Here is a 17,660-nt window from a genome sequence, read left to right on the forward strand (position 1 = left end):
TCCCTCAGCCGTAGTAGATTTGTAAACACAATACACACCTTATATTCTATCTATACAAACTATACTATACTCTGGGCTGTACAGTGCGACATATAGTGCAAACAGTTTAGCACAATAGCTTAAAGGGGAGATGAAGCATAGCGATAAACAGTCATAGCATCAAATTAGTATTTAGATAAACCACAGAAAAAAATGACGTTATAAAAATAAGGCGTTTCTAAGAAAAAAACTATTTGTAATGTCCATTTATGTAGCATTTATGAACATGTGCGCCGCCATTTTGTTGCTGACGTCACGGTGTTGGTTTGGTGTATACACTGCTGGGTAGCTGCATAGTAAACATGGACTGTCGGGTCAGTCAAATGTTGCCTACCAAACAGGACCGCGTGGTTCTTTTTGTATTGCTCCTGGCTGTTCAAACTAATTTTACCGTGTGAAAGAGAGGAAAGTTGGTTAATTTCCACAAACTACCAGTGAAAAAAACAGTGTTGTTGGCATGTTGGCTCAGGCTGGCTGCACTCAGGCGGCGCGATCAGCCTGTTGGACAGGGAATGAAGATCTGCAGCGAACACTTCATTGCCTCGGATTATGTTGTTGGGGGCGGGAGGTTTGTCCAGAAGACCACTAATCAGCTGAAGCCTGATGCGGTTCCCTCGGTCTTCGACAGACAGACCGGCGCAGGCTCCCGGGAGCGATGGCTAGCTAGTTAGCACCAGCCGGGGACCGGGAGCGATGGCTAGCTAGTTAGCACCAGCCGGGGACCGGGAGCGATGGCTAGCTAGTTAGCACCAGCCGGGGACCGGGAGCGATGGCTAGCTAGTTAGCACCAACCGGGGACCGGGAGCGATAGCTAGCTAGTTAGCACCAGCCGGGGACCGGGAGCGATGGCTAGCTAGTTAGCACCAGCCGGGGACTGGGAGCGATGGCTAGCTAGTTGGCACCAGTCGGGGACTGGCGTTAGCTCCCGGGAACTGAAGACCGAGGGAACCGCATCAGGCTTCAGCTGATTAGTGGTCTTCTGGACAAACCTCCCGCCCCCAACTACATAATCCGAGGCAATGAAGTGTTCGCTGCAGATCTTCATTCCCTGTCCAACAGGCTGATCGCGCCGCCTGAGTGCAGCCAGCCAACGTGCCAACAACACTGTTTTTTTCACTGGTAGTTTGTGGAAATTAACCAACTTTCCTCTCTTTCACACGGTAAAATTTGTTTGAACAGCCAGAAGCAATACAAAAAGAACCACGCGGTCCTGTTTGGTAGGCAACATTTGACTGACCCGACAGTCCATGTTTACTATGCAGCTAACCCACAGTGTATACACCAAACCAACACCGTGACGTCGGCAACAAAATGGCGCCGCCCATGGCGAAAACAGGGAAATTATATTTGATTTTTCAGACAAATAAGCAGGATTTCACATTTTATTATAGGACCCTGTCTTACACAAGGTACACAACAAACAAACTAGGATCACATTGTTCACTGCTTCATCTCCCCTTTAACGGACATTGTCACTTTTGGGATTTGGCACAAACCCATTTATTATTTACAAAAATATACAATACGGCATTATTCAATATACACAACTACAGTATATTAAAACAACTACTAGCCACATGGTTACTAGAGAAACTACTGTAACAAGTTGACGCTTGACGCTGCTGTCGGACGTCGGGTGGAACAGGAAGTGAAGAAGTCACTGGCTCAGGTTAAATCAAATTAAGCCTGTAGCTACATCAGGTACAAACACTGGAGCGCCACTTAGTGACCAAACATGGCACTGCAACTAAATAACACATTACACAGATTTTGGCCTGTGCTACAAAACTATCAACCTCTGTAGCACCAGTGCTATGTGCAAAAAAAGTTAACGTACAGCCCTGCTATACTACCGGTATATAAATAAGCTAAAACTATAAACTGAATACGCTATAAATGACTATAAACTAGACATAATACACAATGTATATTCTATCTATACAAAATATACTATACTAACTATATAAATATATAAACTAAACATAATGTACAACATATATTCTATACACGGTATATGTTAGCAACAGTGTGTGTGTAGTAAGTGTGGTGTGTATATTTATAATGTATACTCCTTGAAGTGAATTTGTCCCAACTAGTCAAAAGCCAGAATCTATATTTGTGGTCATTTCCATAGATCATACTCCAGGTTTACTTTATCATTGCCATTTGTGTGCGCCGTCTTTTATATTTCATTGTAATTCACTGTACGTTGAATATGATTTTTAGGGCTTGGGGTTGCGGTTTTCTAAACTCACTCTGCTAATCATTGGAGCACTAATGTGATCTTTGTATGTCCACTGAAATGGTCTCACCATCCAGAGTACTAACCCCGTTTATCTTTTCTTCCCTCCAGGTAAACATGATGCCCAACCTCGCCCAGCCCTTCCTGCCACAAAACCCAGTGCCTTTCAGACAACCAGGTAAGGCCATCTCTCTCGCAATGCTTACTGAACGACTATTACCCAACCTAACCCATGACTCGGTTATGTATTTCGATGTGTTCTTGCCCCCATGACTCAGTTATGTATTTCGATGTGTTCTTGCCCCCATGACTCAGTTATGTATTTCGATGTGTTCTTTACCCCTGGACGCAGCGCCCCAGTTTGCGCCCGAGACCCACTTCGGTCAGGTGGACGTGAACGACCTGCTCTCCAAGCTCATGTCCACCGGCATCATCCCCGCTGCCAAACCCCCCCAGCCGGAGTGTGCCCCCGCCCCCGCGACGGGCACGGGCACCGGCACAGGTCAGTCGGTGCCTCTCTCAAACCGCCTTGCATTCAAGATCATTGTCTCTCTTGGGACCCTCGAGACAAAGAGAGGTCTGTAGAGTAGAGGTTAAACTTATTTTCATTTGACTGTACTTGTGCTGTATATAATGACGATACATTTTAATCTAATCTTGATGACCAGGTTACTGATCTGAAATAGGCAAGGATCTGAATACGTAGGTTTTCTTTTGTGTACAGCTACAAACCATGATTTGTACCATTTATGTCAACTGATTCTATATAGTGTCATAACTGCACACACGTGGGCTGTCCCAAGAAATGTAAAAAGGGACTTAAACGGTTAATCTTCTTAATGTTATTTGTATTGTATTGTAGAGTCTCCTCCCCCAGCGGCCCCGGTGGTGGTGGTGGAGGAGGAGGAAGAGGACGAGCAGGAGGAAGAGGACACCAACCCAGACCTGACCGGCTTCATCCTAGACGACATGAGACAGTGAGTTCAGTTCAGTTTTTTTTTTTGTGGTCTTTTTCCCCCTCCATTTTACTCCGATTTTCTCCCATCCCAATGTTAGTCGTTATGCCAATTCCCAGTCCCCTTCCTGGTCGCTGCGCACTTACCCCCCACAGTCGTTCTGGTAGAGTGGAGGCTACCACGTGCTTCCTCCGACACACGTCCAGCCAATCACCGCTTCTTTTCACCTGTCGGCGTGGATTCTCACTGAGAGGGCGTAGCGTGTGGAAGGATCACACTATCCCACTCAAGTCCTATCCGCGCTTAGCAGGCGCCCCGACCGAACTGTAGGAGTCGCTGTTTACAACGACCCGGACCCACCCCGCCAGCTTCTCCCACCCTCTAATACTGCCAATTGTATTAGTGTGAACGCTCAGCCAAGCTGGTGACAACCCCGGAGCTGTGAGCCGGATTCGAACAGGTGAATCCAGCTCACAGCTCCGGGGTTGGTGACGAACGCAATCTCCGCTACGCCACCTAACCGCCGTGAGTTCAGTTTCTATTCTTATCAGTTAGGGAAGCAGAGATGCCACTACTGGTATGGCAATGTTTTTTTTTATTGTTTTTTAACCCTTTCTCTGCCACGCTTATGTACATCCTTATACCATCCTCTGCCAGCTCTATTTGTCTATGGAGAAGTTCCCCTTCTTTGCAGGGCTATAACTTTTTAAATTGTATTGCTAAATTGACATTATTATGGCCCATTCAACGTCAATTATCTATCATTTAGGATGTAGCAACGTTCTACTTTTTCATTCACATATTCATACTAAAATACGGTCTAAAGTATAAATATGTTTTTATCGTTTTCTGCAGCATTCTGCAGAACGTGATTTATAGCCCTAAATGCATTATATTGATGATCAAATACAGTTTGATAGCGATCGGCGCGATATAAAACATTTCAAATGTACGTGCTTCTAGAAGTTACTACTCATCATCTGATGTTGCCCGGATGGGGGGGGGGTCGTTTATAATTCCGTGGCCAACGTTAGATGATTCATGTAGTGTGGGTGATATGATCATCAGAGCAGTTTGTATCGAACACGGTAATAATAAACGCTGAAACTTACCCCAGTCTCCTCGGCCGTTGGGCGATCAGCTTGGAGTAGAAAGTTTGCTATTATGGGATGTTGATCTAGATGAACCATTTCCAGGTTGTATAATACTATATACGTCCAAATAACGTTGTTTATTGAGTTAGGGCGAGCGATTGATTATCCAGTGTGTCGAGATGGAGCCCCGGGAGCTATAGCGAGTGGCCGGACCGAATTTGGATGAGCACCACTTTCGGTTTCCGGTTTGCTGTTTGGGCGCTCTTGAACCGTTGGAGAGTTGAGAGGACATCAACAGGAGATCTCAAGTCTCCGTTGGTGAAATATGATTGCCATCACAGATTTTTTAAATATTGATCTCAATGACGTGTTACGGCATCATTGGCAGATTACGCATGGCGGAGAATGACGTGTTAACTCGTCCTTGGCGATTAAAGGATTAATTATTACATCCAAACCTTTGGCTGGCTTAGTGTTGGAAAAAGTGATATTTGCCATCTGGTTACCAAATCCGTTATTTTAACATTCCCTTTTATCCGTCATTCATATCCGGGGCAGTGACGACACCTTTAAGGCCTATTTCTTTGGGGCTACATATAGCTCATTTGGCCCAGGATAGTTGTAGTGGGGTGGTGATTTAAAAATAAATAATTAATAATTAATTTCCAATGGTGGCGTATTTGATGGAAATCCATCAGAAGAAAGTGATGGTGGAAGTGAGAATTTTAATTGCAAATAAAAGTGGGTGTTGAGTTTTCTTATTTGTCTTTGTTACCAGACTATATCCAATATTACAATAATCAAGTAGTTGTGCTTGGTGTGTGCGTGCGTGTTGTGACTTTGAGCAGATTAGATTAATCATCATACAGTGCATCCAACCAGAGTGCAAATGTAACAGTAAAGTGCAACAATAATATACAATGTACATGTGGTTGGAGGCGACAGTGGCTTGGGAGGTAGAGCGGTCGTCTGGTAATCCGGAGGTTCCCGGTTCGATTCCCGCTTCTCCCGGACAGCGTGTCAGTGTCCTTGAGCAAGACACTTAACCCCTAACTGCTCCCGATGAGCAGGTTGGCACCTTGCATGGTTGCCTCCACCATCGGTGTGCGAGTGAATGGGTAAAATGTGAGTAACAAATTGTAAAGAGCTTTGGATAAAAGTGCTATATAAATGCAGCCATTTACCATTTATTTAACCCTTCTGCCCCCTTAGCAAAGATTTCGTGTTTTTTGCCTATATTCTTTTGTGTTTCTGTGTACAACGATGTCTGTGTTGATTATTATGTCATGAAATTGCGTCAGATTGGTCATCTTTGATATTTATTCAATATATCAAAGGCTCATTAGAATGCCTCTAAAAAAATGGTTATTCACTTTAGGAGCGGACAAACCTTGGCAATCTTTTCGTGTTCTCATTGACTTCAATGTTAAAACGCTGATTTTTAATCTGCACTAATTCATTCAAATACATGCTGTTTTAGTATCACCGAGAGAGCCTGTTGCTCTGTCAGTATGTCCGTTTGATAAATGTTACCGTTTATGACACAGTGGCGCAGTTGCACTATGGCTGGTGCAACCAGCTCTGGGCTGGTGGAGCTCCCTGGCCGGCCGCTTTGAAAGCTCACTGGCCCGGCTTCGCTCTGTAGAGCCAGATGGCAGGAACGCGGAAGACGGCTGGCTCTTTCAAAATCAGCGGCGAGCTTTCAGAATGTAGCGGGGGTCTCATATACTGTATCCCCGCGGGTATAACAGCCAAACAGCAGTGCTTACTAACGTTACTAATAACGTTAACTGCAGAATTAGTCATTAATTTGTAAATATGAATACATATTCTTTTTCACACTGACTCTGTGCATGTTTTCGACGCTGCACTCTGGCGTTGAAAACGTGTATAAATGTGAACTAAATGCAGATGTCAGCATTTTTTTTGTCATAAGGGATTTAATATCAAACAAACTGGAATATAAGTGGTTAAGATTTGGAAATAGTTGTACTCGTTTCCATATATATTGAGGATAGGATGTTAATGGACTTCCTGGAAAGATTTTTTTTGAAAAAATATTAAAGATTAAGAATTATATGGCAAACATTTCATGCTTACGAATACAACTCTCCTAACTTGTTAGGGGGGCATAAGGGTACTGGATATAAAATATATTTTGCGTTGGCCGTAGGGTTGTCTCCTTCGCTGTCGCTTGAATTTTTGTTCATTTTCCTAACTAAGCTAATCTCCTCAGAATGATAACGAATCAAAACGGTAGCAAATGGACTGCTGTGGTGCGTGAGCGCGTCATCACGTAACGTAGCTCTATTCCTGATTGGTTGTTAGTGCGTGTGCATGATATCCAAGCATGGAAAATAGATATATCGAAAATTTGCGACCACGTTTCATGTTTATTTATCGAGGAAATTATTTATCGCGATAATTATCGTTATCGTTTTATCGCCCAGCCCTTACTTAACCCCTAATTGCTCCCAATGAGCAGGTTGGCACCTTGCATGGTCGCCTCCGCCGTCGGTCTGTGAATGTGTGAGTGAGTGGGTAAAATGTGAGGAACAGAATTGTAAAGCGCTTTGGGTAAAAGCGCTATATAAAAAAGCAGCCATTTACCATTTACCATCATAGCTAATTCCCAGTCAAGGCTTTAGTTGAATACTTTGATTTTAAATCTGTTGTTACTCCTCGGCTGTGAAAGCGAGCATAGCAGCATGTTGTGAAAGGAGTGTTTCCACTGATGTAGTGCAGCGTTCTAACGTTCTCGTCCTGTCCTTCCTGTCCCCGTCCAGGCGCTACGACAGTGTGGTGACAAAGCTCTACACGGGGATCCAGTGCTACTCGTGCGGGATGCGTTTCACTTCCTCACAGACGGACGTGTACGCCGATCACTTGGACTGGCACTATCGGCTGAACCGCTCGGAGAAAGACATCAGCAAGAAGGTCACTCACCGCCACTGGTACTACACTCTGACGGTGAGTTTTCTGAGACGCGTGCACGCATACCAGGGGTGCGCCGATACAGGTACCGGGCCAAAATGGAATATCTGTTGGAATTTCTGCAATGCTGAATCCGATGCCAAGAAACGTGTCTCAACATGCCAGAAATCTACGCAAAGTGACTGATTTGCAGCATTTTTGACACATCAACTCTAATGGAGAACAATTTATAATAACTTTTGTCCAATGACTCCAAAATGAAGGTCCAAGTCTATACTGTTCATTAAAATACACAGAGACCCAAAGCCTCGGTACCGGGACTGTAAAGGTTGGATGGATCACGTCTAATACACACCACCACTGATTGATTAGCAATGCTGTGTTTATTACACTGAATCAGTACCTGCAGTACTCGTACCTGGTTCATTCTTGCCAGTTATGTCTAGTGACCACTGTTCTAGTGACCGGCTGGTTCTTAACACATTCTGTGCCACGCCTCTTCCAGGAAGCGGCTATGCTCATGCCACCCATTAAACCAATGTAGTCCGTCACCTTGTTTGTAGATCTATAACTATATTCTATATTATAGCTATGGATACAATACTATAGTCATTTGACAGTGAGTTTCTCCTGGTCAAGATGCAAACTTTTTTTTCCATCCATACCTTCCCGTTTTATACCGTGGTGAATATGGGCGCTATTTCGGAATGATCCAGGCCAATTCCTGAGAGGCTGGTTATAAGCCGCAACGTGTATTATACCAAATCCATTCACGCTACAATTAAAAAATCAAATGCATGTGATCGTTATTATGTTCCATCATGAATGCATGAAAGGGGGGGGGGTCGTTGTATGTAACATGATGCCCGTGTGCCCACATGTATGTAACATGCCCGTGTCCCCGCATGCCTCTGGTCAGGACTGGGTGGAGTTCGAGGAGATGGCCGACCTGGAGGAGCGCGCCAAGAGCCTGTTCTTTGAGATGGTCAACGAGGAGGTGGTCCAGAAGAGCCAGGAGGCGGCCAAGGAGAAGGAGTTCCAGAGCGTCAAGGCCGCTACTGACGTCGTGGCCGAGGTCGGTGTGCACACCCGTCTCCAACCCCGCCCTCTTTTCCCCATCCTCCAATCATGACTGTTGCGTCCCCGGACAGACGCAACAGTCATGATTGGAGGATGGGGAAAAGAGGGCGGGGTTGAGAGTGGTCAATTCTAAATGTGTGAATACAGTCTCAAACGGAACCGGAATAGTGGGTTATATGGATGTGTTGTAGCCACGCTAAAGCTGAATTTATACTTGGGCTTTATGCAATTCTTGATTTGTAAATAATAATGTGTCAGACTAAACTTGAATAGTGTGGTTTTATGGATGTATTGTAGCCATACCAAAACTAAATGTATACTTAATAAAAGTAGTCTGAAGGAAGCGTTGGGAGTTCATTAGCAGCTCATCCTGTTTTGTGGAGAAGTCCTACAAGGTGTGAGTCGGGCACATTTATGGGAAAATTGGCAGTTTAGGGATAAAATAACCCTATAGCTATATGGACGGGCTCAAAATGTGACAAATTGGCACCAGCCATCAGCTAAATGTGTTTTTGCTGTGGTCGGAATGAAAGTAATCTTTTTTTTTAACAAGGGCAGTGTTTTACTGTATATCATTACCACTGACTGTGATTGTATAATGTAGGCTTGTGGGTGAACTTTATTGTCTGATGGTGGTTTTTCTATCCCCTGCGCTCCTTCAGTTGTGTGACATCTGTCAGGAGGCGTTTGAGATGTACTGGGAGGAAGACGAGGAGGAGTGGCACCTGAAGAACGCCATCCGAGTCGACGAGAAGGTAGGTGTCGGATAAATACATATGTTCTCATTGTTTGCCCTCAGGATGTTTAGTGCATGCTAGTCTGACCCTCAGGATGTTTAGTGCATGCTAGTCTGACTCAGGATGTTTAGTGCATGCTAGTCTGACTCTCAGGATGTTTAGTGCATGCTAGTCTGACTCTCAGGATGTTTAGTGCATGCTAGTCTGACTCTCAGGATGTTTAGTGCATGCTAGTCTGACTCAGGATGTTTAGTGCATGCTAGTCTGACCCTCAGGATGTTTAGTGCATGCTAGTCTGACTCTCAGGATGTTTAGTGCATGCTAGTCTGACTCTCAGGATGTTTAGTGCATGCTAGTCTGACTCTCAGGATGTTTAGTGCATGCTAGTCTGACTCTCAGGATGTTTAGTGCATGCTAGTCTGACTCTCAGGATGTTTAGTGCATGCTAGTCTGACCCTCAGGATGTTTAGTGCATGCTAGTCTGACTCTCAGGATGTTTAGTGCATGCTAGTCTGACTCTCAGGATGTTAGTGCATGCTAGTCTGACTCTCAGGATGTTAGTGCATGCTAGTCTGACTCAGGATGTTTAGTGCATGCTAGTCTGACTCTCAGGATGTTTAGTGCATGCTAGTCTGACTCAGGATGTTTAGTGCATGCTAGTCTGACTCTCAGGATGTTTAGTGCATGCTAGTCTGACTCTCAGGATGTTAGTGCATGCTAGTCTGACCCTCAGGATGTTTAGTGCATGCTAGTCTGACTCTCAGGATGTTTAGTGCATGCTAGTCTGACCCTCAGGATGTTTAGTGCATGCTAGTCTGACCCTCAGGATGTTTAGTGCATGCTAGTCTGACTCTCAGGATGTTTAGTGCATGCTAGTCTGACTCTCAGGATGTTTAGTGCATGCTAGTCTGACTCTCAGGATGTTTAGTGCATGCTAGTCTGACTCTCAGGATGTTTAGTGCATGCTAGTCTGACTCTCAGGATGTTTAGTGCATGCTAGTCTGACTCTCAGGATGTTTAGTGCATGCTAGTCTGACCCTCAGGATGTTTAGTGCATGCTAGTCTGACTCTCAGGATGTTTAGTGCATGCTAGTCTGACCCTCAGGATGTTTAGTGCATGCTAGTCTGACTCTCAGGGTGTTTAGTGCATGCTAGTCTGACTCTCAGGATGTTTAGTGCATGCTAGTCTGACTCTCAGGATGTTTAGTGCATGCTAGTCTGACTCTCAGGATGTTTAGTGCATGCTAGTCTGACTCTCAGGATGTTTAGTGCATGCTAGTCTGACCCTCAGGATGTTTAGTGCATGCTAGTCTGACCCTCAGGATGTTTAGTGCATGCTAGTCTGACTCTCAGGATGTTTAGTGCATGCTAGTCTGACTCTCAGGATGTTTAGTGCATGCTAGTCTGACTCTCAGGATGTTTAGTGCATGCTAGTCTGACCCTCAGGATGTTTAGTGCATGCTAGTCTGACTCAGGATGTTTAGTGCATGCTAGTCTGACTCTCAGGATGTTTAGTGCATGCTAGTCTGACTCTCAGGATGTTTAGTGCATGCTAGTCTGACTCAGGATGTTTAGTGCATGCTAGTCTGACCCTCAGGATGTTTAGTGCATGCTAGTCTGACTCTCAGGATGTTTAGTGCATGCTAGTCTGACTCTCAGGATGTTTAGTGCATGCTAGTCTGACCCTCAGGATGTTTAGTGCATGCTAGTCTGACCCTCAGGATGTTTAGTGCATGCTAGTCTGACTCTCAGGATGTTTAGTGCATGCTAGTCTGACCCTCAGGATGTTTAGTGCATGCTAGTCTGACCCTCAGGATGTTAGTGCATGCTAGTCTGACTCTCAGGATGTTTAGTGCATGCTAGTCTGACTCTCAGGATGTTTAGTGCATGCTAGTCTGACTCTCAGGATGTTTAGTGCATGCTAGTCTGACCCTCAGGATGTTTAGTGCATGCTAGTCTGACTCTCAGGATGTTAGTGCATGCTAGTCTGACTCTCAGGATGTTTAGTGCATGCTAGTCTGACCCTCAGGATGTTTAGTGCATGCTAGTCTGACTCTCAGGATGTTTAGTGCATGCTAGTCTGACTCTCAGGATGTTTAGTGCATGCTAGTCTGACCCTCAGGATGTTTAGTGCATGCTAGTCTGACTCTCAGGATGTTTAGTGCATGCTAGTCTGACTCTCAGGATGTTTAGTGCATGCTAGTCTGACTCTCAGGATGTTTAGTGCATGCTAGTCTGACTCTCAGGATGTTTAGTGCATGCTAGTCTGACCCTCAGGATGTTTAGTGCATGCTAGTCTGACTCTCAGGATGTTAGTGCATGCTAGTCTGACTCTCAGGATGTTTAGTGCATGCTAGTCTGACTCTCAGGATGTTAGTGCATGCTAGTCTGACTCTCAGGATGTTTAGTGCATGCTAGTCTGACTCTCAGGATGTTTAGTGCATGCTAGTCTGACTCTCAGGATGTTTAGTGCATGCTAGTCTGACTCAGGATGTTTAGTGCATGCTAGTCTGACTCTCAGGATGTTAGTATAAGCAGACTTATTTCCATCGGAAGTCTCCTCTTCAGCTCTTAAAATAAAATGACCATTTTCAAAAGCCCTGCCTGTGGGCAACAACCATCTTGGAGCTACAAGCTACACTCAGTGCTATTTTGCATTTTGGACTTAGCACGACCCTAGCCCATTGTGATTAGTTTGAGAGATACGAACAACCCAGAACGATTTAAAATGTTTTCTTAACTAATTAACTGTTAAAAAAAAAAACTGAAATATCTGAATATACAAATTCAGTTTATTTGATCCTGAATTTTATTAATAAACGTAGCACTTGGTTGTATAATGGTTGATCAAATTGGGCATGCACACCATCCACTTGCAGTTTTAAATGTGCAAAAAAATATAAAACGAGGACAAATCCAATATGAAATATTTGGAAAAATAAGAAATTGCAATTACGGCGATACTGTGGCCAACATTGTGGTATGTCTTGCAGTAATGTGTTTATTCTTGTGGTCTTAAATGTGAGCAATTCTTGAAGGGATAATGAACCCTGGGGTCTGGCACTACCAATAACTGAGATGGATGTGGAATCAAAAACAAAATTACCCTGTAATCGGTACTGCTGCAAGAAATGATGAGGGAAATGTTACAATTGATGTGTAAACCCCCAAAAGTTAAAAGCTGTGTACCTAGATTGACGTGTTTTTCTTCTTTTCACAGACATATCATCCTTCATGTTTTGAAGATTATAAAAATGTAAGTAATGTTGGAGAGGTTTTTATGCTGTAGAAGTCATGTCTGTAGAAGTCATGTCTGTAGAAGTCATGTCTGTAGAAGTCATGTCTGTAGAAGTTATGTCTGTAGAAGTCATGTCTGTAGAAGTCATGTGTTGCTGTAGAAGTCATGTCTGTAGAAGTCATGTGTTGCTGTAGAAGTTATGTCTGTAGAAGTCATGTCTGTAGAAGTCATGTCTGTAGAAGTCATGTCTGTAGAAGTCATGTCTGTAGAAGTCATGTCTGTAGAAGTCATGTCTGTAGAAGTTATGTCTGTAGAAGTCATGTCTGTAGAAGTTATGTCTGTAGAAGTCATGTCTGTAGAAGTCATGTCTGTAGAAGTCATGTCTGTAGAAGTTATGTAGAGCCATATGAAATCCGCGTTCACGGAATCGCGGACGGAATCGCGGAATTAACCAATAAAAATGGAATCAACTGCAAAACGTGGAATATTGCAGAATTTGGCCTAATCTGGACTGAAATTTCGTTTTTGGGTGGAACGTTTGGTGCACACGCGACCGGGGAGGCGGGGACGCTACAGCGTGTTACACACAACACAGCCGCGGTGCTCAAGCGTCTCGCTGCTTCGGTGTTAACATCGTCAAGAAGCTAAACAATTCCACAATAAGCCCTCAATTCAGAGCAGAACAGTATCCTAATGACTTTTATGCCTCCGGTGATAAGGTGTTTTGCTAATTCTGTCAACGTTCCGTGGACTGGACCCGCAAAAACACTTGCGACACTATTGTGATTAAATAGCTATAACGTTAGGACGTTTAGCTTCTAGCTAAATCTAGTGCACCCATCAATTTGTTTAATGCAAACGATTGTCATTATACACTGCCCTTTATAAACTAAATACACTTAAACAGCTATGTAACGTTATAGGACTATCTATGGAAATGATAGCTTCTAGAAGTTCTAGCTAAATCTGGTGCACCCATTTGTTTAATGCAAACGATTGTCATTATACACTGCCCTTTATAATCTAAATAAACTTAAATAGCTATGAAACGTTACAGTACATAGGACTATAGATGGAAATGATAGCTTCTTGCTAAATCTAGTGCACCCATCCATTTGTTTAATGCAAACCATTGCCATTATACACAGTCCTTTATAAACGAAATAAACTAAACTAAAGGTGCCTAAATTATGCATTACTATTTCATCACAATATAATAGATATAGCTAGGTTACTGACATTGTCATTGTGATGTCAGTAGTAGCTAGCTGTATCTATTGTTTACACTTGAAATATGTATTTTTATTTTGTCACAATATTAATTGAAAAATATTGTGTAAAATTGAACTGTATTTCTGAGTTGCAGCACTTAAAAACATTAAATGGACTGTTATATCTTATTCAATTGTGGACATTTATTCATTCCCACTTATTAGACACTATTTCTGATGGTAAAATGAGCATAAAAGGCAAAATACAGAATTCTGAAATATTAAAACGGAAAAAATGGAATTTGGGAAAAAATAAAATGGAATTTGGAAAATAATAAAACGGATTTCATATGGCTCTAAAGTCATGTCTGTAGAAGTCATGTCTGTAGAAGTCATGTCTGTAGAAGTCATGTCTGTAGAAGTCATGTCTGTAGATGTGTTGCTGTAGAAGTTATGTCTGTAGAAGTCATGTCTCTAGAAGTCATGTCTGTAGATGTCATGTCTGTAGATGTGTTGCTGTAGAAGTCATGTCTGTAGAAGTCATGTCTGTAGAAGTCATGTCTGTAGAAGTTATGTCTGTAGAAGTCATGTCTGTAGAAGTCATGTCTGTAGAAGTCATGTCTGTAGAAGTCATGTGTTGCTGTAGAAGTCATGTCTGTAGTCATGTCTGTAGAAGTCATGTCTGTAGAAGTCATGTCTGTAGATGTTATGTCTGTAGAAGTCATGTCTGTAGAAGTCATGTCTGTAGAAGTTATGTCTGTAGAAGTCATGTCTGTAGAAGTCATGTCTGTAGATGTGTTGCTGTAGAAGTCATGTCTGTAGAAGTCATGTCTGTAGAAGTCATGTCTGTAGAAGTGTTGCTGTAGAAGTTATGTCTGTAGAAGTCATGTCTGTAGATGTGTTGCTGTAGAAGTCATGTCTGTAGAAGTCATGTCTAGAAGTCATGTCTGTAGAAGTCATGTCTGTAGAAGTCATGTCTGTAGAAGTCATGTCTGTAGAAGTCATGTCTGTAGAAGTCATGTCTGTAGAAGTCATGTCTGTAGAAGTCATGTCTGTAGATGTCATGTCTGTAGAAGTGTTGCTGTAGAAGTCATGTCTGTAGAAGTCATGTCTAGAAGTCATGTCTGTAGAAGTCATGTCTGTAGATGTCATGTCTGTAGAAGTCATGTCTGTAGAAGTCATGTCTGTAGATGTGTTGCTGTAGAAGTCATGTCTGTAGAAGTCATGTCTGTAGAAGTCATGTCTGTAGATGTCATGTCTGTAGAAGTGTTGCTGTAGAAGTCATGTCTGTAGAAGTCATGTCTAGAAGTCATGTCTGTAGAAGTCATGTCTGTAGATGTGTTGCTGTTGTGCGAGTGGTTCAGCAGGTCAATGAGCACATGTTGATATTTGATCACAGTGACTGATCCAGTGTCCTCTCTCGTGGTTCATTGTAGACGTCATCGTTCCTGGACACCACCCCGTCCCCCGACAAGCTGCTGACGGAACACCCACTGGCCGCCGCTGTCAAGATTGAGCCAGTGGAGGAGGGGCAAGAGGAGGAGGAGGAGGAGGTGGAGGAGGAGGTGAAGGTGAAGGTGGAGCCGGTGGAGGAGGAGGTAGTTAAAGTTGTTGCGCTTTTAGGAAGTTGAGGCTAAGTGTGGCGACGCTCAGAATGTGAAACAGGAGGATCAGGTTGTGACGGAGGGCCAAACGCCAACAAGTGCAATTTCCTGAGAACCAACTGCGCTGCTGCTTTTCCCTCCCTGTGATTGGCTGACCTCAGCCCCTCCTCCCTGTGATTGGCTGACCTCAGCCCCTCCTCCCTGTGATTGGCTGACCTCAGCCCCTCCTCCCATGATTTTATAAGGAAAAGATATTTTTATATTTTTCTCTGAGGCAGGGACCTCAGCTTGCCATTATTTAAATACATTTTTGTATTTGGAATCTGCCTGTCAATTTCAGGTTTTTGTTTTGTAAATTAAAGTTGAATTGAAATTTGTACTTTGCAAAAAGAGCTTTGGGGAGAAGATGTGTATAAAAAAAATAACTTATGAGAAACTTTGTGTGGTATTATTTGTGTAATTTTGATGAGGGCCATGCTTATGGATCCCAGGGAAGTGCTTTAATGATTTCTCCCCCCCCCCCCCCCCCAATAGGATAACAATTTGTATATAGCTACATTTTGGTGTACATAATTAATTGAAAGAATTAATAAATTACTAAATATTTTGCATCTTGAGTTAGTTGTCAGTTATTGAATTGAAATGGCTGCGTAACGGGGTCCAGAAAAAAAGTGTTTATAACAAATATATCTCGACGTCGGATTAAATTAAATTGGTCAATTGTTATATATTCTGTCCCATGCAGAACCACCAAATACTCTTTTGACGTTAGACAGGCTTTTCATAGACTGCTTGTATTTGACCGTTACAAGAGCAGCTCTGAGCGTTGTGCTCTCGTTCACATCTGTGGCTCGCACACCAGATCACAAGCACTACTCATTGATCATCTTGTGTCGACCTTATCTTAGAGGAGATACGGATCGGAAGTGGGCGTGATGCCATTTTGTTAAGCTCGATATTGGAATTGGCTTGCAATATTGAATCTGATTTTCATTATTTGAACTTCTGTTCTTTTGGAAAATTATATAGCTTACGTTGTACATTAAATCAAAATGTTAACGTGTATGAAAACATGCAAGTGTTAGTATAGTTGACAAAGTTAATTGGTTAAAACATTGTTGGCAGGTAGCTTTCTTAGATTTACTGTTCCTTTGGTCAATGAGCCAAAAGGTTAATTTTGGACCCTGTCTAATTGTTGGTCGAGTTTACAAAATTTTCAAAAATATATTGACCTTTTTCTTGAAGAGAACTGCTGTGTACATAACATTGCCATTATGTTTCTATAAGTCATTGTGATCTAGGTTTCTAATTTGTACTGAGATGAACGTCGCAACATTTCAGGGTATTTTTTTTATTTAATTATTTTTGGCAGAGATTTGAAAGCAAATATTTTGCTTGGTCTTAACGGATCTTCAATAAAATAAATCTGAAAATTAGTTTTGCGTTTGTGTGAAAAGTGATTGGTGTGGTGTCCTGTACCCTGCTTCTCCCCTGGTGTCCCAGCCCTCTTGACATTTGGTTTTAATTGTTACACAGGCATTGGATACTAAATAAAGTTCTTTGGATTTAAAATGCTTGTGTCCTGTCTTTTCTTGCACTAAACTGTATTTGTGACTGGTTTCATGACCATATCTCACTATTGCACTCAATGAAGAAACAAGCAGATGTTTAAGTTCATTAGATCATGATTCAATTGTGCATGAAAAGAGTCCACTGTCTGAGCTAATGTGGTTGGTTTAGGCAAAAAATCTAGTTCTCGTCACTGGCTGACTAGATTTCTTGATGCTAGTCCTATAGTCTGTTTTAAAAGCGCAAATAAAATAGGATATCTCCTTGGCTCATGAAATTGAGTTGCAGGCAGAGTATTGGCTAGGGATACAGGTTTGAAAGGCAGCCAGTGATGACTAACTATACAAGACACTATACGGCTAATGGGCTGAGCTGTCTTTCATGGTTCTGACTTTGCCCCTATTTCAGGTGAAGGGAAATCTTTTTTTTTTTTTATCCACTTTTTCTCCCATTTTCTATATTTTCTCCCATCCCAATTTCGTATCATCCAATTCAACCCTCCCCTGTCACGAACGCTGTTTCTTGCCTCCCACAAGCCGGCTGCAATGTGGACTAAGTCATACATAGCACAAGTCCCCTCCGGTACTTGAGGTAACAGCAGTCTCATCTTTTCACCTGCGCAGCTCGATCTCAGTGGCGAGGAGTAACGCGTGGGAGGCTCACGCTGCCCCCGACACTTCCTGATTCTACTGCGCAGGCGCACCAACCGACCTGTAGGAGTCGCTGTCCACAACGCCCGATCCCCACCCATCAGTTTCCCACCCCCTAATACGGCCAATGTGTATTAGTATGAACGACCAGCTAAACTAAAAGCAAATGTGGAGCGCTGGGCTCGAACAGGCAAGCCCAGCGTCTCCAGATTTCGTGGCGAGCGCCTTGCCCACTACGCCACGTAGCCGCCCTAGGTGAAGGGAAATCTTAATGCTACTTACTGCACACTAACTTTCTAGACCAGT

At 43.1% G+C, this 17,660-nt stretch overlaps 1 protein-coding gene across 1 annotated transcript in view; it reads left to right on the forward strand.

The window, feature by feature from the left end:
- Positions 1 to 16,571, forward strand: part of pcf11 (PCF11 cleavage and polyadenylation factor subunit) — a 39,411-nt gene extending 22,840 nt beyond the window's left edge. The window contains exons 10-17 of the mRNA XM_084339464.1: positions 2,393 to 2,459; positions 2,634 to 2,783; positions 3,144 to 3,258; positions 7,118 to 7,301; positions 8,185 to 8,340; positions 9,008 to 9,100; positions 12,303 to 12,338; positions 14,968 to 16,571. Of these exons, the coding sequence (XP_084195590.1) occupies positions 2,393 to 2,459; positions 2,634 to 2,783; positions 3,144 to 3,258; positions 7,118 to 7,301; positions 8,185 to 8,340; positions 9,008 to 9,100; positions 12,303 to 12,338; positions 14,968 to 15,162 (996 nt within the window). The 3' untranslated portion in view covers positions 15,163 to 16,571. The remainder of the gene's footprint in view (positions 1 to 2,392; positions 2,460 to 2,633; positions 2,784 to 3,143; positions 3,259 to 7,117; positions 7,302 to 8,184; positions 8,341 to 9,007; positions 9,101 to 12,302; positions 12,339 to 14,967) is intronic.
- The last annotated feature ends 1,089 nt before the right edge of the window (positions 16,572 to 17,660 follow it).

The sequence above is a fragment of the Notolepis coatsorum genome, assembly GCF_963971535.1.
Source record: "Notolepis coatsorum genome assembly, contig: SCAFFOLD_150, whole genome shotgun sequence".
Taxonomy (NCBI): Eukaryota; Metazoa; Chordata; class Actinopteri; order Aulopiformes; family Paralepididae; genus Notolepis; species Notolepis coatsorum.